This window comes from Pituophis catenifer, unplaced genomic scaffold (assembly GCF_029215685.1).
Source record: "Pituophis catenifer annectens isolate HBS135680 unplaced genomic scaffold, rPitCat1.0.hap2 SCAF_5, whole genome shotgun sequence".
In the NCBI taxonomy this organism is placed as follows: Eukaryota; Metazoa; Chordata; class Lepidosauria; order Squamata; family Colubridae; genus Pituophis; species Pituophis catenifer.
The window spans coordinates 7,589,616-7,614,124 of record NW_027256885.1 but is presented as its reverse complement, the minus strand read 5'-3'; the positions used below and the strand labels follow the sequence as shown (position 1 = coordinate 7,614,124).

At 47.4% G+C, this 24,509-nt stretch overlaps 1 protein-coding gene across 1 annotated transcript in view; it reads left to right on the top strand.

The window, feature by feature from the left end:
• The window catches only part of LOC139317562 (sushi domain-containing protein 2-like), a 55,934-nt gene that overhangs the window by 11,879 nt on the left and 19,546 nt on the right, over positions 1–24,509 (top strand). The window contains 4 exon segments of the mRNA XM_070944657.1: positions 12,704–12,719; positions 12,722–12,785; positions 14,734–15,002; positions 22,645–22,797. Coding sequence (XP_070800758.1) covers positions 12,704–12,719; positions 12,722–12,785; positions 14,734–15,002; positions 22,645–22,797 — 502 coding nt within the window.

The window sequence follows — 24,509 nt, the reverse complement described above, 5'->3', positions numbered from 1 at the left end:
CTTACTTCTCGAAGACCATGTCCGGCGCAGAAAGGAACTACAGTCAGCTGGACAAAGAAGCCCTGGCCATCGTGGCAGGAGTGAAGCGCTTCCATGAATACCTCTACGGAAGACGTTTCACCATAATCACCGATCACAAGCCACTCCTGGGACTCCTCGCAGGCGACCAACCCACCCCGACCTTCATGTCCCCGCGGATGACGAGATGGGCCATCTTCCTAGCCGGCTACTCCTATAGGCTCGTGCACCAGCCAGGCACAGCCATAGGAAACGCAGACGCACTCAGCAGATGCCCATCGAAGAATCCGGTTGAAGACCCAGCCCCCACGCTCCACCTATTCCACATAGATGACGACGCCAGCTGTCCAGTCTCATCTGCAGATGTGGCCGTCCACACCCAAAAGGATCCCACACTCCGCCAAGTGAAGTCTTGGATCCTCAGAGGGTGGCCATCGGAAAAGACGGAAGAGAGGTTCAGCCCGTTCGCCAGGAAGCAGAAGGAGCTGTCCACCATAAAGGGCTGTCTGCTATGGGGAGACAGGGTGCTGATTCCAAGCACTCTGCAACGGCGGACGTTAGAGACTCTGCACAAAGGGCATCCGGGCATCGTCCGCATGAAGGCCCTGGCACGGAGTTACGTCTGGTGGCCCTCCCTGGACAGAGACATTGAACAATGGGTCTCCAGATGTAACCCGTGCCAAGAAGTTCGCCCAGCGCCGCCGCAAGCCGAAGTCGCGAAGTGGGAGACCCCCAGCAACCCCTGGTCGAGGATACACATCGACTTCGCGGGCCCGATGCAAGGGCGACACCTCCTCATCGTGGTAGATGCCTTCTCCAAGTGGCTCGAGGTGGTACCCATGGCATCTACCACAACAGAAGCGACGATCCGAGCCCTGCGCCGTCTTTTCGCCACACATGGACTACCGGACGTGCTGGTCTCCGACAACGGCCCCCAGCTCACGTCCCTGGCCATGGAGTCTTTCCTGGCAGGACTGGGCATCCGCCACGCCCTGTCCGCCCCGTACAGGCCGGCCGGAAACGGACAAGCTGAACGCATGGTGAGGCTCACCAAGGAGGCACTCACCAAGATGGGCCCGGGAGACTGGCAGGAACGGATAGACAACTTCCTCCTCACCCAGCACATCACGCCGCATGCCACCACCCACAAGAGCCCGGCCGAAATGCTGATGGGCAGAAGGTTGAGGTCACCCTTGGACCGGCTGCACCCCCAATACAGCCCTGAAGTGACCGCAACCGCCAACCGCCCGCTTCGCGCCTTCAGCAAGGGAGATTCAGTTTTCACGCTGAATTTCAACGGCTCTCCTAAGTGGCTGAAGGGGAAGATCGACAGCACAACCGGCCCCAAATCCTACACCGTCGAGTTGGAAGATGGACAGGTCTGTAGACGTCACATCGACCAACTCCGGAAAAGGTGGGGGAGAACACACGAAAACCAGCCTGACGAGGGAGGCCTACAACACCCAGACGAGGTAGGCCTCCAACACCCTGGCAAGGTGGGCCTACCACACCCAGACGAGGTAGGCCTACCACACCCCTGCGAGGTAGGCCTACCACACCCCTGCGAGGTAGGCCTACCACACCCCTGCGAGGCAGAGCAACGCCATCCCGACAAGGTCGGCCCAGCACACTACCAGGTACTGTCACGTCAGCAGTCCAGCGAGGTAGACCGGGGCCAGCCGCACGGGGGATGGCAACACCAACCCAGCCAGGTGGGCACCCGGCACAACAGGGCCAGGGACCACCAACCCAGCCCACAAGTAGACCGGGACCTGCGCAGAGGAGGAGCAGCGCACCCCACCAGTGACGGCAGCCTACGCCAGCCCGGCCAGGGAGACCGCAGTTCCAGGCGAGTAGACCGGGACCCAGCCAAGACGGGCACCCCACTACCCATGGGCGAGGGTGGCACATGACTCCCCGGCGAGGGGGACCCCCGCCCATCTCAGAAGACAGCCAGGAAACAACAACCCGACCCGGATGACCCCAGGCACCAACCGGCGGTAGACCAGGGACTAGGGGGAAGGGAAAGCCGACAACAACCCGGCCAGGGAGACCTGCACCACCCCGGCAGGGGAGACCTCTGCCGCCCCGCAGAGGTAGTCCCGCAACAACATCCCGACCAGGTCGACCACCGCCAACCCGACGGGGTACACCAACGCCAGCCCAACCGAGGGGACCGACGCCACCCCTGCGAGGTCGAACTGCACAACGCAAGCCAGCACCACCCGCAGCCGGCGGACCGGACCCGAGGGCACCGAGCGGAACCACCACCCAGACAGCAGCAAGCTGGACTGCAACCGAACCGCAGCGCCCGGGAGACCAGGGAGGAGCAAGCGACAGACTTACCGAGACTCAGACACTCTTCCCGGGTCGGAACCGAGCAACCGCTACGAGACTGTAGATCCACAGGCCAGGAGGAAGACCACCAGAACCAGCCATCCAAGGTTTGCGGTCCGGCCGGAGGCGCTGAGGGTGACCCCTTACACTTGCCAGCCGAACCGAGCCCAGTTCCGGGGAGGGAACCAGGAGACACAGGAGCCCCGTCCGTCCAGGTCGGGGACGAGGAAGAAGTGAGACTGCGCAGGTCAACTAGGGTGCCGAGGCGTCCTACGTACCTGCGTGATTACGTGACTTTTATTGACGAGGATTGACAGTTCCCGGACTAAGAGGGGAGGAGTGTTATGTCCTTATAAGGACATCCGCCCGGATTGGCTGCCAGCCATCGGGCGGGAAAATTTGAATCTCTGTCAGGGGCGGTGCGACTGCCGGAGCGAATATAAGGAGAGCTCCGGCAGCGCGCCCTCAGTCTTGTCTTGTTACTTTTGTAGCTAATAAAGTTACTAAATGTATCGAGCTGGTCACGTCTTCATTTCCTGCGCCTGATCTAACAGTTTTGAGCAACAGGGAGCCGCAGCAGAGGGATGAAAGAGCCACATGCGGCTCCAGAGCCACGGGTTGCTGACCCCTGGGTTAGGGTTAGGTGGCAATTCCTGGCAGAAGGATTGAGCAATGCCACTTCTGGAAAAGGGTGGAGGAGGAACTGCTCTCTCTCCTCCCTGGCCACAGGGCGGGTCGCTCTGGAGAGGTCACTTAAGGCAGGTTGTGCCAGTTTCACCCTGTGGGGAGGGATTACCCAGATACTCTACCAAAGCAGGAAAGGGCCTTTCTTGGAGGAGGGGAAGGGGGAGGGTTTTCTGCCATTTCTATGTGCCAATCAAAATGTTCGTTTTAACTTCAACAGCTTAATCTTTTTGACGGCCCATCCAGGATTTTCTTCCTCTTCCTTGTGCCAGCTAAGACGCTGAGCTTTGTCAATCAGAAAGGTTGGTCCGGTTCGAATCCCTAGTATAGGTCTCCTGTGTTGAGCAGGGGGTTGGACTAGATGACCTCCAAGATCCCTTCCAACTCTGTTGCTGTTTAGATTCAATATGGTTCAGGCCGCCCTGTTGCCAAACCTCTAACAAAAGGCCGGCGGAAGCCAACAGATCCCATCCTCAGCTTCAGCGCCAGGTGCCCCTCTGCTCCTCAGCTGCCCTGTTGGTTCCTTCCCTGCTCCGGCCTCTGGGAAGCCCACACACACACGGGCAGTCTGGAGACCAAGCAACTCCCGAAAGGCCTCCAAACTACACGGACCCCCCCTGGCCCTGCCAAGCACCCTCTGGGCTCCCTTTGGCAAAGCTTTGGCGCTGGTGATAGAAGCTTCCAAGGTTTTAGCTGCTGAATCTTACGCTGTTTGGATGGAAGTTGTGGAAATGGCAAAGCTGACTGGTTTGGTCAGAGAGAGATTGAGAGGAAGAGAAAGAGAGAGAGAGAGAGAAAAGATGAAGACGTTTCCAAAGGCTGGAAACCTTGTATGGACATTTGGCGGACATTCATAGCACAAATTGATAAAAGCACAAGAGATAAAAAATACAAAATACAAACGTCTAAACTTATGTCTCGATGGCAGGTTTTCTTTCTTTTTTTTGTCATGTCATAACCAGAAAAGGAGCAGTCTTTCTTTCTCTCTCTCTTTTTGTGTCTCCCTCCCTCCCTCCCTCTCTTTCTCTCTCTCTCCTTTTCTCCCTCCCTCCTTCTCTCTCTCTCTCTCCTTTTCTCCCTCCCTCCCTCTTTCTCTCTCTCTGTGTCTCCCTCTCCCCCTCTTCTCTTTCTCTCTCTCCTTTTCTCCTTCCCTCCTTCCCTCCCCCCTTCTTTTGGCACTCTGATAGTTTGTATGTGTTGGAATAGTTTGTTTCGCGGCCCCAGGTCCCTGTTTGTATAAAGAAGAAAAGAATGCATTGATGATTCACAGATTTGGGGAGTAAAAGGATTAAAAGGGAAGGAAAAGGGAATTTCAAGGTAAGGAAACAAGGGGGCAGTATGATGGTAACCCCTTGACAGAAAGAAAAGTGGAAGCTCTCCACATATATATATATATTTGTTTTCTGAGGTTTTCGCGGGTGTTTGTATGTACGTCTTTGGTTATTCGGGTTTTCTCCCGCATAAAATTGGAAGTGTCTTGGCGACGTTTCGACGAAGTCTCATTCGTCATCTTCAGGCTGGTGTTTTCGGCTTCATGCTTCTAGGAGCAAATAGCACGAAGCTGAAAACACCAGCCTGAAGATGACGAATGAGACTTCGTCGAAACGTCGCCAAGACACTTCCAATTTTACGTGGGAAAAAACCCAAATAACCAAAGACCTACATACAAACACCCGCAAAAACCTCAAAAAACAAACATATATTGTCAAGTATTTGCAAGCCATTGGCACATATATCATACAGACACTAGTGGAGGCAGAAAGTGCCCCCACCCCTATGTGGAGAGGAGGGGCTTACACTGAGTATAAAACCCCCTCTAACCTTTCCACCATGCTCTCTTTTACGTTTGTTCTCCATGAGACATGATCTTTGATAAGGGTAGTCACACACGCTGTGTGCCCCCTATCCTAATGGATATTAAGACAGCCTTTGTATATAGTTAATATGTTTTGTTATATGAATAAATACATTTATCACATTTATTCATGCATCTGCCTTTGGACTCTTCTATGCTCCTGGGTGTTTCTACGATCCCAATTTCCACAGAATGGTAGCAGAGGGAATGGTAGCAGAACTCGACTCCAGGAGCTGTTGAAAAGGCGAGATGCCCTCCAAAATAACCTGTGAGAGAAGCTCCCCTGTTGTGACCAGAGGCCTTCAACGGAGGAGAACTTCACAGCAGCCCCAGACTGAATCAACGATGGAAAACATTGAAGGGGATTTCCATCCTGCTACACCCTGGCAGCCAGAGGCCACCCAGATGCAGCAAGAGATCCGAGGGGCCGAGCCAAGCGATGCTGGAGAAGGCTTCTTCAGCACTGACGAAGAGGGGGCAGAAGGACCAGATGAAAGCCTGGACAGGCAAGTGGCTGAGATGTCAGAAGAGGAGTGCAGAGCAGCGCTCGCCTCCCTCCTGAAGACAAGGGCAGCAGCCAGAGAGAGGCCTGAGGAGGCAGCACCAGAGATGCCTGCCATCCCGGTAAGGACTCCCCTGCCTGATCTCTCCAAGATGGCGCCTGCCGCCAGAGAGACTCCCCCCCCCACCCAGTTTCCCGCCAAACAAAATGGCCACCAGGCCACTTCCGGAGGCAACTTCCTCCAAGATGGCTGCTCCCCTGGGCACTTTGCCAGCACCACGAGCCAGGCCCTCCCCAGCTCCACAGCCCAGGCCTACAACGCCAGCCAGTCAGTTCAGCATTCCAGCAGCCCAGAGGACCACTCCGAACCCACAAGCCCCTTGCCAGGCCCCGCCTGCCATGGCAAACATCAAAGAGGCCATAGAGGCCCTGGTCGCTGCCCTGCAACTTATGGAGCAACCACCCACTGGCCCCCCCGAGGTCCCAGACCCAGCTGCCCACTCAAAGAGGGCCCCAAATCCAACCTCCCACCCCCGGAGGAACCCAGATGGACCTGCAGCCTCCCACCCCCCACTGCAGAGGCGCTCACCATTCACTGAATGCTCCAGGGAGGCCCAGGCTGAGGCCTCCGCACCTTTCCGGCCCTGCTGGGATGATCCGGAGCTGCAATCCTGCTCCTCTGATGGAGAAGAGGAGATCCAGAGACATTTCCAGGCCTACCCAGCCCATGGACCTCATCTGATGGGCCTCCAGTCTCCAGAAAGATCTCCAGGCCTTCTTCCCACTCCTCCAAGGTTTCCCCGCCACATCGCTGATGTCCGGGCCTACCCTGAAGCTCCAGCCAGACCTGACTTCAGAGCTCAGAAAGGGAGATTGGAGCTCCAACAAGAAAAGGCTTTGGAGCATGCTCCATTTCCTGCACGTGCCCAGTTGCTTCAAACTACAGAAGGACTACAAAAAGGAGCCAGACCTAAGCAATCGATCCCAGGCTTAGGGATCCCAATGCCATTCACAACAGGCTCTTTTCAGCCATTTGAACAACTCCCCATGCAGTTTAATGGCAATAATTTTGTAACTTTGCCAAATAATTTTGAAAAATTACATTTAAGTGGTCAGAATTTTAAAAAATGGTGTAAAGAGATTCAGATAATTCTCTTAAGAGAAAATACTCTGGACATGATCAAAAGACCACCCCCTTTACCTTGGAGCCCTGAAATTGAGTTCCTGCATAAAAGAGCTTACACAACCCTGTTAAATTCTATAGACACAGCCCTGTATGCCAGTCTTTCAGATGGCCTCACAGCTCAGGAAGTTTGGACTGCCCTATATAATTTGTTCCATAGTGACAATATGGCTGCAACCAGCAGATTGTCAAGAATTTTCCACAACTATAAACTCAAACCTGGTGTCAAAATGGGGGAACATTTGGCAACGCTTAAAGCCATGAGGGATGAGCTTATACAGAGGGGGGAGCCTGTTTCTGAATCCACTTTAATTAGTGTGATGTTGAACTCCCTAGACAAATCCTGGAGTCCCTTTATTATTTCTCTAGAAGGGGTTTCTAGGGAACAAAGAAATATAGAATACTTTTCTGGCCGCTTTATTGAGGAAGATTTAAGGCGCAGAGATGAGGAACAACAAGAAATGAAGGAGGCATATCACAGACCTAGACCTCAGAGGAGGCGCCAGGACACATGTGAAAGGATTAATACCCTTCCCACCTGTTTTGACTGTGGCATACAAGGTCACTTTAAAAGGGAGTGCCCTCGCTCTAGGGCCAACACAGCTGGACTTAAGCACAATAAAAATAAAAGAGGCCGTGGAAGAAGGGGAGGTGGTCATAAAGGATACCAATTCTGTAGTGTCACTAGTGACAATCACACCTCCCAGGTAAAGGATGCTGAGGGGCTGTGGCTTCTTGATTCCTCTATAAGGCCCGGCTGGTAGCACAAGGCTACGCACAGCGCTACTTGCAGGACTTTGATGAAACATACTCCCCCACCGTGAGAGCGGAAAGTGTGAGGGCTGCTTTGGTCACTGCAGCAGCACATGGGGAACACATTTTTCAATTTGATGTGCAAACTGCTTATTTACACGCACATCTAAAACAAGAAATTTACATCAGAGGTGCCCCCGGATTTCAACGGCAGGAAGGCCACACCTGGCTTCTGAAGAAAAGTTTGTACGGCCTCAAACAATCAGGCAGACTGTGGTACAAATGCCTAACTAAAACTCTCAAATCACTGGGTTTCCATCCATCTCCAGCTGATAAATGTACCTTCACAAGAGATACCAAAGGGGGGCTGGAGAAAGTCCTAGTGTATGTCGATGACCTTTTATATATAGGGCCTGACAAGGGGGGAAGTATTATATTTGCCAGGACCCTACAAAAAAAGTTCACTCTAAAGTCTTTAGGATATGTGGACAAGTACCTAGGCGTACAAATCATCACTACACCAAAAGGTTTTGCTCTCTCCCAAAAGGAAAAGATAGAGGAACTCTTGGTGAAATGTAAAATGGAAGATAGCAAGCCAACGGCTATCCCAATGCAGACCGACTATTATGGATTGGCACACAAGGATAGCCCAGAGTTCCAAAATAATACTCTATTTAGGTCAGTGATCGGCTCATTACTATATATAAGTAACTGGAGCCGTCCAGATATTGCCCTGGCCGTAAACCTGCTATCTAGACAAGTGGAACATCCTACCCAGTTCCACTGGTTGGCCATTAAAAAGCTATTAAGGTATCTCAAGACCACAGCAGATTACGTGCTTCGCTTGGAACCTGAGAATAGAGACAAGGCCCAATTAAAATGCTTCGCGGATGCGGACTGGGCCGGAGATACCAAGACACGTAGGAGTACTTCGGGCTTCTTGGTACTATTAAATGAGGCACCCATCCATTGGCATGTGGGGCAACAGAAATTTGTTTCGTGCTCCACCGCTGAGGCCGAATATGCATGCTTATCAGAGGCAGGGAACGATCTGATATGGTTTGATGCCTTAATTTCTAGCATCTGGACACCACCGACTTTGCCCATCCAAATTATAGAAGACAACACTGGGGCCATAGGCATTGCCAAAGCCTATGCGGTGGGAAAAAGGTCCAGACATATTGATATCCGCTATCAAAATGTTAGGCAACTAGTAGAGATGGGGTTTATATCTTTATCAAATTGTCAGACCAAATATCAAACAGCTGATATTTTCACAAAACCCCTACCAGCAGATAGGCACAAAGATCTGTGTAAAAAGTTATGTCTCACAGGGTAAAATTTGTTGTGCATTGCATTTGTATGTTTGCATGCCATCGGCTCGCAAGGAGGGGAACTGTCAAGTATTTGCAAGCCATTGGCACATATATCATACAGACACTAGTGGAGGCAGAAAGTGCCCCCACCCCTATGTGGAGAGGAGGGGCTTACACTGAGTATAAAACCCCCTCTAACCTTTCCACCATGCTCTCTTTTACGTTTGTTCTCCATGAGACATGATCTTTGATAAGGGTAGTCACACACGCTGTGTGCCCCCTATCCTAATGGATATTAAGACAGCCTTTGTATATAGTTAATATGTTTTGTTATATGAATAAATACATTTATCACATTTATTCATGCATCTGCCTTTGGACTCTTCTATGCTCCTGGGTGTTTCTACGATCCCAATTTCCATATATATATATATATATATATGTTTTCTCAGGTTTTCGCGGGTGTTTGTATGTAGGTCTTTGGTTATTCGGGTCTTCTCCCACGTAAAATTGGAAGTGTCTTGGCGACGTTTCGACGAAGTCTCATTCGTCATCTTCAGGCTGGTGTTCTCGGCTTCGTGCTTCCAGGAGCAATGTGAGATCGCAGCTGTCTCTTCCTTTTAACTGCTAGTGGAGGTGTGAGCTGATTGGGTGGGAACTTGGCTGTGTTCTGATTGGGTGGAGGTGTGTTCTGATTGGTTAGGGGCTTGGCTGTGCTCTGATTGGCTGGGGTTGTGTTCTTTTTGGGTGGGGGCTTGGTTGTGCTCAGCTTAGTCTGAGTTGCAGGGGGATTTGAGCTGGTGAGCTGCGTTGTTGTTGTTTGGCTTCGTGTTTGTGGCCGTGCGAGCTCTTCATGGTGGGTGTCAGTCTGCTTCATGTATGGATTGGAGGGGTTTAAAGTGGCTAATGATGCAGCTGCGGTCTGGCTTCTGGTCCTTGGTCGTGGCTCATTATCAGTGTGGGTTTGAGTCTGCTTTCTGCGTGGATGTGTGGTGGTGACATCAGGTGTGGCACTTGTGAGTGTGGGTCTGGTGTCATTCGTCGTGTTAGGGACTCGTTTGTCAATAAGGGCGGGTTTCCAAATGGCTGGTAGGCGGGAGGTATCGTCTCGTTTGTTCATGCTGTGTGGGCGTTTTTCTATCTCGATGGCTTCTCTGATTATTCTGTTGTTAAAGTGTTCAGTTTTGGCGATAGTTCTGGTCTTTTTAAAGTCAATATCATGTCCTGTGGCTTTAAGGTGTTGGACCAGGGAAGAAGTTGGTTCCTCTTTTCTGACTGAGTTCTTGTGTTCTTCTATGCGTGCACTTATTCGTCTGTTGGTTTGTCCGATGTATGTGGTGGGGCAGGCGGTGCATGGGATTTCATATACTCCTTGATTTTCTAACTCAATTTTGTCTTTGGGGTTCCTTAGGATGGTGGATATTTTTCGGTTTGTGCAGAATGCTGTCTTGATGTTATGTTTGTGGAGGATTTTGCTTATTCTGTCTGTGGTGCCTTTTATGTATGGGAGGAGGGCCTTGCCGTTTTCTTGTTCTCTGTCTTGGATTTTAGTGGGGGTTTCTTTTTGGATTAGGTTGGTGATCTTATTTCTTTGGAATCCATTGGATGTGAGTACGTTAGTGAGGGTGTGTAGTTCGGTTTTTAGGTGTTGTTCGTCAGCTAAGCGTTTTGTTCTGGAAATGAGTGTCTTGGCTACAGAGTTGATCTGGGCAGGGTGGTGGTGTGAGAGTGCGTGCAGATAGCGGTTTGTGTGTGTTTTCTTCTGGTATATAGTGTGTCCTAGGGAGCCATTGGATTTTCTGTAGACTAAGACATCCAGGAAGGGAAGTTGGTTGTTCACTTCTGTTTCCATGGTGAACTGTATTTTGGGGTGTAGGCTGTTGAGGTGTGTGAGGAAGTTGTCCAGTTTTTCTTTCCCATGTGGCCAGATTATGAAGGTGTCGTCCACATATCTGAGCCAGAGTTTGGGTTTGTGATCGGATTTTTCTAGAGCTTGGGTTTCAAAGTATTCCATATAGAGGTTGGCAATGACAGGTGAGAGAGGTGATCCCATGGGTGCTCCTTCTGTTTGTTTGTATTTCTGTCCATTATAGATGAAGTATGTGTTGGATAGGCAGTGGTTGGTCAGATCTAAGATGTGCTTGGGGGGGTTATATTTGTTTTGGATAACTGTCAAGGCTTCTTTGATTGGTACTTGGGTGAAGAGGGATATGACATCAAAGCTCACGAGTAGGTCACTGGGCTGTAAGTTTTGTTGCTTTATGATGTCTATGAACTGGAATGAGTTTTTTTACGTATGAGGTGATGGATTCTGCATAGGACTGTAGTTGTTTGGCGAGAAATTTGGCTAGGTTTTGTAGAGGTGAGCCTATGGAGCTGACTATGGGTCTAAGTGGGGTTCTGCATCATTAGCCACTTTAAACCCCTCCAATCCATACATGAAGCAGACTGACACCCACCATGAAGAGCTCGCACGGCCACAAACACGAAGCCAAACAACAACAACGCAGCTCACCAGCTCAAATCCCCCTGCAACTCAGACTAAGCTGAGCACAACCAAGCCCCCACCCAAAAAGAACACAACCCCAGCCAATCAGAGCACAGCCAAGCCCCTAACCAATCAGAACACACCTCCACCCAATCAGAACACAGCCAAGTTCCCACCCAATCAGCTCACACCTCCACTAGCAGTTAAAAGGAAGAGACAGCTGCGATCTCACATTGCTCCTGGAAGCACGAAGCCGAGAACACCAGCCTGAAGATGACGAATGAGACTTCGTCGAAACATCGCCAAGACACTTCCAATTTTACGTGGGAGAAGACCCGAATAACCAAAGACATATATATATATATATATCTATCTATCTATCTATCTATCTATCTATATATATATATATATATATATATATATATATATGCATATTCTTTCTAGCCAGGTTTTACCTATGTAAACTTAGTTGTTCTTCAGCCCTAGGTTCTGTGAAATCTCATTCACAAGTTCTTGGGCCCTTTTTCTGCTGACAAACTGCAACTCTGTGTTGCTTCCTGGGAGACCCAGATAGCTATTTCTACCTCTTAAGGCGTCATCAGTGGGCCACACCCACTTCCCAATTATCCTCCCTGTAAAAGGCATAATGTATCTTTTTTCTTTTTTCATAGGCTTTTATGTGCATATTCTTTCTAGCCAGGTTTTACCTATGTAAACTTAGTTGTTCTTCAGCCCTAGGTTCTGTGAAATCTCATTCACAAGTTCTTGGGCCCTTTTTCTGCTGACAAACTGCAACTCTGTGTTGCTTCCTGGGAGACCCAGATAGCTATTTCTACCTCTTAAGGCGTCATCAGTGGGCCACACCCACTTCCCAATTATCCTCCCTGTAAAAGGCATAATGTATCTTTTTTCTTTTTTCATAGGCTTTTATGTGCATATTCTTTCTAGCCAGGTTTTACCTATGTAAACTTAGTTGTTCTTCAGCCCTAGGTTCTGTGAAATCTCATTCACAAGTTCTTGGGCCCTTTTTCTGCTGACAAACTGCAACTCTGTGTTGCTTCCTGGGAGACCCAGATAGCTATTTCTACCTCTTAAGGCGTCTAAGATAGATCTATTTTGGGCTTATAAGGCCTCATCAGTTAGCCACACGTTTGTCCCATGTATCCTCCCTGTAAAGGTACAGTATTTGTTTTCTTTTCTTTTCGTAGGTCTTTATGTGTATTTCTCTTTCTATTTTATAGAAATAGATCTATCTTAGTCTCCTTAGTCTCCCAATGGGCAGCAGGGAGCTTGCTGGCTGCTGGAGAAAAAAAGCCTAGAAACTAGTGGATTGGGATTTCACTGAACTAGGGCTGCAGAAAAATCTTGGTTTACGCAGGAAGAACCTGGCTAAAGATGGATTCTTTACACTTTGTGCTTTTCTTATGTTGCAATAGTCTACTGTGAATAACTAATAAAATGTAAGTTTTACATATTTTTAGTGTTTAATCCCTTGAACGAAACCAGACCAACCCACAGAGCCATTTTCCCAGAGATTTTGACCAAGCTCGGCCTCTTCCCATTTCAGACGGATTATGGGTGTGACATAAAGGCAGCATCTGCACCTATCACCCCGGGGCCGTTCACTGTGTCAGGAGCGTTCAGGCCAGGTAAGGCTCTTCTGCCCTCAGCCAGGAAACCAACCTACATCACACCCCCAAATTCACCTGGGATTTAGGGCGGGGCACACACAAAAATTGAAAACAATCCATGGCCCAAAAAGTATTGGGGAAAAAAATGGAACTCTCTGGATGCGAGGCCTGCACTCAGGAAAACTGGATCTCTGTGGACCTGGATCACTTGGGGGCGGGGGGGCAGCCATCCTCGTCCTCCAAAGGCCTTCAGGCTTTCTCCAGACAAGTTCTGACCCTTTCCCCCTCCTGTTTGTTTATTTATTTATTTATTTATTTATTTATTTATTTATTTATTTATTTTGTCACATTTCTATGCCGCCCAACTCCCAAGGGACTCTGGGTGGCTTACAACAAAGAATAAAGTATAGGCAAGTATACAAACTCCAAAAAGGGAGAGCACAGGCCCAGAAAAGGTAATGGGGCTAATTACCTCTGGATCTGTTCCAGTCGGGTTTCAGGCCTGGGTACAGCACGAAAACGGCATTGGTCGCATTGGTTGATGATCTCTGGAGGGCTCGGGACAGGGGTTGCTCCTCTGTCCTGGTCCTGTTAGATCTCTCAGCGGCTTTTGATACCATCGACCATGGTATCATGCTGCACCGGTTGGAAGAGTTGGGGGTGGGAGGCACCATACTACGGTGGTTCTCCTCCTTTCTCTCCGACCGGTCGCAGTCTGTGTTGACAGGGGGGCAGAGGTCGACCCCGAGGCCCCTCATATGTGGGGTGCCGCAGGGATCGGTCCTCTTGCCCCTTTTGTTCAACATTTATGTAAAGCCGCTGGGCGAGATCACCTGTGGTTTCGGGGTGAAGTACCATCAGTACGCTGACGACACCCAGCTGTACATCTCCACCCCGGACCACCCCAACGATGCCCTTGAAGTGATGTCCCAGTGCCTGGAGGCCGTACGGATCTGGATGGGGAGAAACAGGCTCAGGCTTAACCCATCCAAGACTGAGTGGCTGTGGTTTCCGACGTCCCGATATAGTCAGCTGGTACCATCGCTGACTATTGGGGGCGAATCATTGGCCCCCACGGAAAGGGCGCGCAACTTGGGCGTCCTCCTGGATTCACGGCTGTCTTTAGAAGAGCACTTGACGGCCGTGACCGGGAGGATTTTTCATCAGGTTTGCCTGATCCGCCAGTTGCGTCCCTTTCTAGATCGGGACTCTCTACACACAGTCACTCATGCCCTCGTCACCTCTCGTCTGGACTATTGTAACGCTCTCTACATGGGGCTCCCCTTGAGGTGCACTCGGAGGCTCCAACTGGCGCAGAGTGCAGTCGCACGGGTGGCTATGGAAGCGATGTGGAGTTCCCATGTAACACCTCTCCTGCGCGAGCTGCACTGGCTCCTGGTGGTCTTCCGAGTGCGCTTCAAGGTTCTGGTTATCACCTTTAAAGCGCTCCATGGCTTAGAACCTGGTTATCTACGGGACCGCCTGCTACCACCAATAGCCTCCCACCGGCCAGTATGCTCCCATAGAGAGGGGCTCCTCCGGGTGCCGTCGGCCAAACAATGTCGACTGGCGGCCCCTAGGGGGAGAGCCTTCTCTGTGGGGGCACCTACAATCTGGAACGAGCTCCCCCCGGAGATACAGAGGATCCCGGATCTGCGCACCTTCCGTCGCACGCTTAAGACTTTTTTATTTCATCAAGCTGGCCTGGCCTAAATCTTCTCCCCTTTTTAAATGTAAATTTTAATTTGTTTTAAATTATGGGGTATTTTAAATTCAGCCAAATTATTTAATTCGTTTTTAATTTATTTTAAATTTTTGTATTTATGTGTTTTATCTTGTGGCTGTTCACCGCCCTGAGTCCTTCAGGAGGAAGGGCGGTATAGAAATTTAATAAAATAAATAAAATAAATAAAAAAATAAAACAATGCGAACAATCCCATAAAAAATGTTAAATGTTCTCCCACAGCCCCCGATATGGCGTGGGGCAGCAGTGCTGCTACAGCGATTTGGGCGCCCAGGTGCTGACAGGGGACTCCCTGGGGGGCAGCACCCCGGACCGAGGCCACGACTGGGGAGCCCCTCCCTACAAGAAGCCCCCCTGCATCCCAGGCTTCTCCCACTGGTTGTACGATGTCCTCAGCTTCTACTATTGCTGCCTCTGGTCCAACCACTGCACCATTTATTTCAAGCACCGGCCCTCCAGTGGCTGCCAGAGATACCGGCCGCCCTGAGCCAGTAGGTTCCCTGCTTTGGGCTGCTCCCTTGGTCCATACGGATCTTGATTCAAGCAGTTCACCTCTCCTGGGTTTGCACTTGGTGTCAGGTTTCTGAGTGCCAGTGGTGGAATTCAATTTTTTTTACTACCGGTTCTGTGGGCGTGGCTTGGTGGGCATGGCAGGGGAAGGATACTGCAAAATGTCCATTCCCTCCCCACTCTGGGGCCAGCCAGAGGTGATATTTGCCAGTTCTCCAAACTACTCAAAATTTCCGCTATCGGTTCTCCAGAACCTGTCAGAACCTGCTAAATTTCATCCCTGGTTCCGACAGATACCAAGCTGACACTCGGACTGGGACCAACTGAGTAAGGGGAAACCCTCCCCCCCATTTCACACACACACCCAGCAATACTGCCTGGGGTTCCTTTTCAGCTGGTGTTTGCTGCCTCTACTCCTCAGCATCCTTCGACCCTTTGGGGATGATTCTTATGCCAGGGGCGCCTGGCATAAAATTAATCCCCCAGCCTCAGATTTAATAGACTTGAGTTTGCCTTGAAGGAGGAGAGCAAGAACAGGAGGACTAGAAGCCTTGGGGAAGGAAGGCCCCTGGGGGGGGGGAGGAGAGACGTGGAAAGGAACAGAGCTTCTTCTCTTCTAAGAAAGAGGCGACTGAGGGGAGCCCCGCCAGTCAGTCTGCCCAGATCCTGTTCCCAGTCCTGGCAGCCCCGAATCCAGTGGTGTATTAACCATTAAGCAGACTAGGCACATGCTTAGGGCACCAGGTCCAAAGGGGGTACCACAAAATTGAGACAGAACAAAAAACCAATGAAGATTTGTACAGTATGTACAAAGGAGGGGGGCACCAAGATTTGTCAGTGCTTAGGGCACCAGTGAGCCTTAATCCGCCACTGCCTGAATCCCTGCAGTCCTTGGGGATGTCTGTTCCCTGAAGAGGGCTGGCAATCCTAGAGCCATGTCCGGAGAGACAGGGGTGGACACCGGAGTTTGGGGGGGGGAAACGTAGCGCAGGCAATCCTGAAGAAAGCCCAGCCGTTGCCTATATATCCTATATCAGGCAGGGGGGGACTCAAATTGGATGAGAGAAAGGAGCAGGGGTGAAATGCTACCGGTTTGGACCGCTTCGCGCAAACCGGTAGTAATAAAAGCTACCAGTTCGGGCAAACTAGTAGTAAAAAAATGCTACCTGTTCGGAGGAACTGGTATTTCCGACTATCAGCTGTGCCGTACGATTTATATTAGCTAGAAAGCAGGAAATCCTGCTTTCTAGCGAATCTAAATTGCACGGCACAGCTGTTTCCCCCCCCCTCACTGTTTTACTTACCTTAGAAAAGGTTTCTTAAGCCTCCTTTTTCTTTTTCTTTTTTTTTTTTTATTGGAAAAGTTTTACAAACAACAAATTTTTCCCCCATTTCCCCCCCATCCCTCCCCAACCCCCCCAAACCCTCCCTCCCCATGACTTCCCCAAGGTGAAATCCATCCACATTATATTATGTCATACTTTACCACCCCTCTATTCCCCTCCCTGTGCACTATAAATTTTTACATCACAATAAACTATTTCGCCCCTTATAGACTATACATTTCTACACAACATTTAGCTAAAAACTATCTGATACTTCCTAGTTTGGTATTTATTCTGCACATAATCTATCCAATTCTTCCACTCCCATACATAACTCTCTTGAGTCCGGTCTTTTAAGTATGCTGATATCTTCGCCATTTCTGCGAAACTGGCCATCTTCAAAGTCCATTCTTGAATTGTAGGCACATCAACCCTTTTCCAATATTGACCAATCAATAACCTGGCTGCTGTCACCATATGCAATATCAATTTTGTTTCACCCACTGAAAAACCCTTGACTATACCCAATAAGAACAAATGAGGAGAAAATTGGATTATTTTCTTTAAAACATTTTGCATAACCCACCAAATTTTTATCCAAAAAGCCTTCACTTTCTTGCATGTCCACCATATATGATAATATGTAGCATCTAAACAATCACATCTCCAACACTTCGGTTGAGCATTAGGATACATACATGACAATTTCTTAGGATCTAAATGCTACCTATAAAACATTTTATAAAAATTTTCCCTTAAATTCTGCGACTGTGTAAATTTAACATTCTGAACCCATATTTTTTCCCATGTTTCCATCATAACTGGTTCTCCAAAATTTTGCGCCCATTTTATCATACAATCTTTAACCAATTCATTTTCTGAATCTCTCTCTAACAAAACATTATAAATCCTCTTAATATGCATTGGGCCCTTCTCTTTTATCTGTCTAACCAATTCTTCTTCATGCAGCATTAAACCAGTTTTTTGATCTTCTCTCCATCTCAGTTGAAGTTGATTATACTGTAACCAAGTTAAATTAATCCCTTCTTCCAACAGTGTGTTCAATGTCTTTAGTTGCCATCTGCCCCCATCATTAATAAGTACTTCTTTATATAACCCCCCCCCTGAGTGACTTTATATTTATATTCCGTATAATATGACCAAGATCCAACCACAACGGTATTTTATAATCCCATTTGAATCGGTGCTTCTTCCATACTCTCATCAAGGAGCTTCTAAGTATATGACTATTAAATACTTTGTCAACCTTGTTTTCATAAAATAAATATGCATGCCAACCAAATTCAAGATCGTGGCTTTCTATATTCAATATTCCAGTCTTTGTCCTTCCAAACCAATCACTTGCTTATGTAAATGCTGCAGCCTCATAATATAATCTCAGGTTTGGGAGTTTAAGACCACCACTTTCACGAACATCTTGCATAATTTTCAATTTCACTCTTGGCTTTTTCTCATTCCAAACAAACTTGTTCACTCCTTTTTGCCATTCGGTCAAATATTTATCACTTTTAAGCACCGGAATCATTTGGAACAAAAATAAAAATCTAGGTAGAACATTCATTTTAACTGCTGCTATTCTTCCAAGTAAAGACAGCTGCAGTTTTTTCCAGGTTTCCATATCCTTTTGTACCTTTCGCCACAACACCTCATAATTATTTTGAAACAGTTTTATATTTGAATCTGCAACTTGAACTCCTAGATATCTCACTTTTGATACTATTTCAAAGCCTGCCTTCCTTTCCAGTTCCTTCTTTTGATCAACTGTCATATTTTTAACTAGCATCTTGGTTTTTTTCTGATTCAATCTAAATCCTGATACCATACCATATTCTTCTATAATGTCTTTCATCTGAATTATTGATTCCATCGGCTGTGTTAGGGTAACAACCAGATCGTCTGCAAATGCCCTTATTCTGTAGTCCTCTTGCCTTATCACTATTCCCTTCAGAGTGCTAGAGTCCCGAATTGTATTCAACAAGACTTCTAAAGTTAAAATAAACAACAACGGGGATAACGGACAACCTTGTCTTGTACCTTTTTCTATACTAAAATTTTTAGTTAAGCTTCCATTGATAATAATTTGTGCTGTTTGTTCTTGATAAATTGCTGCAACCGCGTATACAAACTGGTCCCCAAAGTCCATCTTTTTTAAAGTCTTTAATAGAAAGTTCCAATTCACTCGATCAAAGGTCTTCTCCGCATCCAGAAACGCCAGCACTGCAGAAGTCTGTTTATTCTTCTCAAGATATTCCAATAAGTCTATAATTTGCCTCACATTATCCTTCATGTATCTGCCTTCTATAAATCCAGCTTGATCATGATGAATCACCTCTTGAATAACTGGCATTAATCTGTTGGCTAATACTTTTGCAAAAATTTTATAATCCGTATTCAGGAGAGATATTGGTCTAAAATTTTCCGGTTTTGTAGAACCTGCCTCCTCTTTCGGTATCAAAGAAACAAAAGCTGCTTTCCATTAAGGGGGTATTTTTCCCCCTTGTTGTATGCTACAAAATAAGTCTTTAAGATGTTCAATCATTTCTGCTTGTAAATTTTTATAATACACCGCAGTTAAACCATCCGGTCCTGGAGCTTTAGCTGTTTTCAGTTGTTTAATAGCAATAATAATCTCCTCTACTGTTATTGGTAAACTCGTTCTTTCCTTTTGAACATTAGAAATTTTTATAACTCTCTTTTCTTCTAGATATTTATTTATAAGTTCATTCTGTATATCATCTTTAACATATAATTTGGTATAATAATCTAAAAAGGCTTGTTTAATTAGCTTTTGTTGACATACTTCCTTCCCTTTATACTCAATACTCCCAATAGTCCGAGTACTCTGCTGTTTCCTCAATGTGTAAGCCAACCACCTGCCCGGTTTATTGGCATTACAAAATGTATTGTGTTTCGCAAATTGTAAATTAGTTGCTGCTTGTTCCGCTGTAAGCATATGGAATTGATCTTTCAAAAGTTTTATAACTCCTTGTAATTTTTCATCTGTTGGATTTTTTATAAGTAACTGCTCTTTTTTCTTTATCTCCCCTTCCAATTCTAAGCTTTTTCTTTGTCGGTTTGATTTATGTTTAGAGTTCATGTAAATCAGTACCCCCCACATATAAGCCTTGCTCGCATCCCAAACAGTTTCAATAGGGGTACCCTTATTCAAATTCAGTTCAAAAAATTCCTTCATTTGTTTTTTAAGTTCATTTACATTTTTTTCATATCTAAATAAATTTTCATTTAGTCTCCAAGATCTTCTCTCTTTCTTTCCCATTTCTATTTCTATCCATACTGGGCTGTGGTCAGATAAAGCCCTCGGAAATATCTTTGTTTTCTTAGTTTTTAAAAGCAAATCAACTGTAAGTAAAATAAAATCAATCCTAGAAAAGGATCTATGTCTATCTGAGAAAAAAGTAAAGTCCAGTTCTTTTGGGTTATGCACTCTCCATATATCTTTCAATTCCAAATCTTCTTTCAAATCGAAAAAAGACTGTGGTAGTTTGATACATGATTTTGCCAAGCTCTTCTTGTCTATTTTAGAATCTATTACTCCATTCCAATCTCCCATAAGCAAAATAGATCTGTAATCCCATTGTAATATTTTGGAATGCAATAATTTATAAAAAATTTCTTGTTGCTGATTAGGAGCATAAATTCCAATCACCAAAATTGGACCATTATCTGCAAGAAGTTCTATTGCTATATATCTTCCACAATCATCTGCTTCTATGATTTTTGTTAGCAATCTTTTATTTGTATAAATCACTACACCATTCTTTTTTTCTGAGTTTGAAGCTATAAACTGTGTTCCTAATCTAGAATTTATCAAATATTTTTGATCTTGTGTTCTAATATGAGTTTCCTGTAAGCAAATAACATCATTATTAAATTGTCTCAAATAGTGAAATATCTTCCTCCTTTTCTGTGGTGAGTTTAATCCGTTCACATTCCAAGATAAAAACTTAATTGTCATCTGCGGGCCCTTGAAGCGATAAGAGCATTTGCTGAAGTTTCTGTTCCACACTAATAGTCTTCGGCTTGGCTCCTCCCATAGCTTCGGATTTTTGTGCTTTACCATTGGCTCCCTGTTCATCTTGTGATAACTTAGAGCTCTGGTGTTGTTGTTTCTCTAAAAGTTGTTTGTAAGCTGCTCGAGTAATACGCTGATCTTTAGCAGTATGCAACATCAAATAGAGCTCCGCTGCCACTTCTCTTGTATTTTTAGGGGGTTCAACTGGAAGCTCTAAAGGAGAATCCAACAGGGGTAAGCCCCCTGCCGCTCCTTGAAACTCTAGTGCCTCCCTCTCCGTCTGTTTCCTCTGCTCTTCAAGCTCTTGTTCAAATTGCATATCCTTCTCACCCTCTACTATGGCTAACACCAAGGAAGTACGTGGAGATGCTGTACCAGGTTTAAAAACACTGAAGTAAAATTCTTCTGCTTTTTGAAGAGTATTTAATCGATATCTTTCTCCTTGATACCTCAATATTATACCCACTGGGGTGTCCCATCTGAATGGAATTTGTTGTTTCTTTAATTCAGTCACCAAGAATCCAAAATCTTTTCTATCTCTCAACATCTTAGGTGGCAATTCTTTGTAGATCCCAATTTCTCTTCCATCCACTTGAATAGTAGAAACAAAAGATTTTTGCAAAATATCATTTCTTATTCTTCTATCTGTAAAATAGATCACCACATCTCTAGGCAATTGCCTTTGTCTTGCCACCCAAGAATTCACTCTATAGACCTTGGCAATTTTGCAGAAGATCTCCTCAGGATCAACCTTTAACATAACAGCCAGAGCATCAGCACAAACCCTTCTCAAATCTTCTCTGTTGCTCTCTTTTATACCTCTGAGTCTCACAGCAAACTCCATAAATCTAAATTGCATCATTGTAACTTCATTTTCAAGCCTTTGTGTTTTATTATCAACATTAGAAATTTTTTGATCAGCTTCCTTCATTTTAGACTCCATTTCTGATCCAAGATGTTCCACTTTCTTATCAACTTGGAGCACTACTTCTGACAAACCAGTTACAGCTGCCAGTATTTCCCGTTTCATCTTATCATATTTTTCTTGGACCATCTCCTTAAATTCCTGCTGTGATTTTTCAAATTTCTGATCTAGAGCACCAGCAATAAATTCTTTCAAGTCATTAAATCCAGATTCTTGTGTTTGAGTCTGTGTCTGTGAGCTCAGAGGCTGCTCTTTAGATTTATGAGTGGGGGAGCCCCCCCCCCTTCAGCTTTAGCTGGCTTTTGTTTTGAAGCCATTTTTCCACGCAGCCTGACTCTTTCTAAAAAGGATATCCTCTCTCCCTCTCCAGCACAAAAACCTTTCAGGAATTTCCCCAGCTTTAGTCCAGTCCAAGGGAGAGAGAACAAGTCAAATCACTTTTATAAAAAACTACTCTTTACTCAGGCCAGCGTTGTTACTTTTTGTTACTTTGTAGCAGAAATAGGCTCAGACAAATCACTTTCTCTTTCAGCTTTCCTTATTGCTGAAGCCGAGCGCCATTTTAAAAGTACTTTCACTTCTTGTCAGTTACTACATTCAATCACAGGGCTAAGAAAAATACTTGCGGTTTAAATTTGAAGTCCAGATTCCACCCTGCTTATTTTTAACAAATTTCTTGGCTTTCTCTTGTTTCGTTGGTCATGTCGCCTGGCTCTGCAATGGCAGAGACGTCCTCGGAGCCCGGAGCCTCAGCGCACTGTAAAGGGAGCCTCACCCTACTTCCTCCCCAGATGCTTAAAAAAAACAGTCTGGGGGCTTCAAAGGGGACTCTACCTTGTCGCGCCGGCTCTTCTCCCGATTCCTCAGGATCGTGGAGTTTTCCAAGCCACCTCTCAGCGTAGAAGTGGCTCTTTATGAGCAACGGGGCTGGCAGTCTTAAGAAAGACCGTCTATCGGCGACAACGGCTCCAACCGGAAGTGTTAAGCCTCCTTTTTCAGCACTGTGTGGTTGCGCCTGCAGTGTGCATGCACACAAAGCGCACATTTGGTGTGCACCATGGATGCGCACACGCAGCGAACTGGTAGCAGACCTCAGAGGATTTCACCACTGGGAAGGAGGGAAGGCATTCAGCTGGGCAGAGCCTTTTCTCCACCGGTCCCCAGTCGGGGGCAGAGCCCGCAGCCCAGGCACGCAGCGTTGGTCCCTAGCAAGGGAGGGTGGTGGTGTGGGGGGGAGCTCCCACAAACGCAGAGCTGCCCTCTGGGAAGAGACCCTGTCTTCCTACTCTTTGTTTCGCTTTGTCTTTTTTTTCCCACAGCTTCGGCTTTTGGAGACCCCCACTTCATCACTTTCGATGGCCTCAATTTCACCTTCAAGGGCGTGGGTGAATATTTGGTGCTGGGATCCAAACAGTCCTCCCTGAGCATCCAAGGGAGAACTCGTCGGGCTCAGCTGCTGAACGGAGAGCCAGGTGCAGTTCTCTTTGTTTTTAGCCTCCCCGCCACCCGGAGGATTCATGGGTGCATTAAGCTATCACCAGCCCTTGAGTCCGCAAAGGAGAACCGTGGGGGGGGGCTCATGTCCGTGTTCTGCCCCGCATAGAGGCCGATATCCTAACGGTTCTAACCGGGACACCTTCAGCATTGGGGTGGGTGGATTCCCTGGCGTCCCCTTCTCCCCCCCCCAACAGCATGACCTGCCGGGAGGGCCAAGAGCCCCAACCACTCTCCCTCAGCCTATGGAACAAGTATTGGTCAAAGGGGCTTTAGCTCCCAGCCAAGGGCTTCCCTCGCAACAGGCGGGGGCACGTAGAGGGGCTTCGGTCAGCCAGGCAAAGGCCGACCAGCCTCAGGGCTAGAAGGGTGAAGGGGAAAGGATAAACCCAGGACAAATGTGAGGTCCTAAACCCTCAACCACTCCCAGGAACTCTTCATTCCCACTCGGATATATTTGTCTGTCCCTGTCTGCATCCAAGACAGGGAGGGTGTCCTCTCTTTTCTTTTCTTTTCTTTTCTTTTCTTTTCTTTTCTTTTCTTTTCTTTTCTTTTCTTTTCTTCTTTCCCTCCATCCCGGCATTCATCACTTGGTCCTGGGATTGACACATCTTCTCTACGAGGGAGGAGGAGCTGTTGGTGATCCCTCCCACTTACACACACACACACACACACACACAGTTCTGACCTAGGCTCCCTTAACAAACAGGAGGCAGGAATTACTGGCAAAACCTTTTTTATTTACACGACTGTGAATTATGTTCATTCACAGTCAGCAAGGTTTGTCCAAACAGTTTCTCAAAAGAATATTTCTCAACACACCTTATCTCGTTTGGCAAGCTGCCACATGGATTGTTTCCAACCGCAGTACAAGGCAAAACTTGGAACAGTCTCTGTCAGAGTCATGGAATGAACAAATTCTTTCCTGCAAAAGCCCACTCCCTGTTTGCTCCTCTTTTATTTCCTATGGGAAGGGCCAATTATCTCCAAGGTGTGACCTTACTCCCAAGTTGACCCTGCTTTCTTCGTTGTTCTTGTCTTCCGGCAGCTCTGCGCATGTGCACACTGGGAACAGGCTCCAGCTGTTCCTCTGCCTCGCTGCTGTCTATCTCCCTCTCTGCCTCCGACGCAGAGCCCTCGTCTGAGTTTTCCCCAGCCCCCAGGACTGGCCCAAGTTCCTCCCCAACCTCCTCACTGTTACCAGCTCTGCTGGCCACTGGTGGGCCACAACACACACACACACACACCTTAAAAGGGCCACTCCTGTCCTGAGCACCAGTTTACAATTTCCCTAAAAACTTCATCCAAGGAGACCACAGGAAAGGGGCTTTGAACAGAAATTTGGGATCGGTTTCTGCTCAACACAAAAGGGTCCCACACCCCAAAGATCAATTCACCCTTGCTTTCTGCCGTAGCTCAGGTGAGCTCAGAGTAGTGCTGGGGGGGGGGGGAGGTGGAGAGTTGGAAGAGAAAGGGGCCAGGCGCTCTCAACAAATCTCCCTAGCCAAAAGACGCTTACACACCAACTGCTACCTTACACACACTCCCCAGGGGCGTCCTAAGGTGGCCAAGGGAAGGGAAGTGGGATCAAGATCACCTCATCCAGTAGGGTGCCCTGCTAGCATCCCTGGTTGCAGCTCAAAAGTTCTGAATCCCACTGCTGACACCAATTGCCATGGAATCAAAGCAC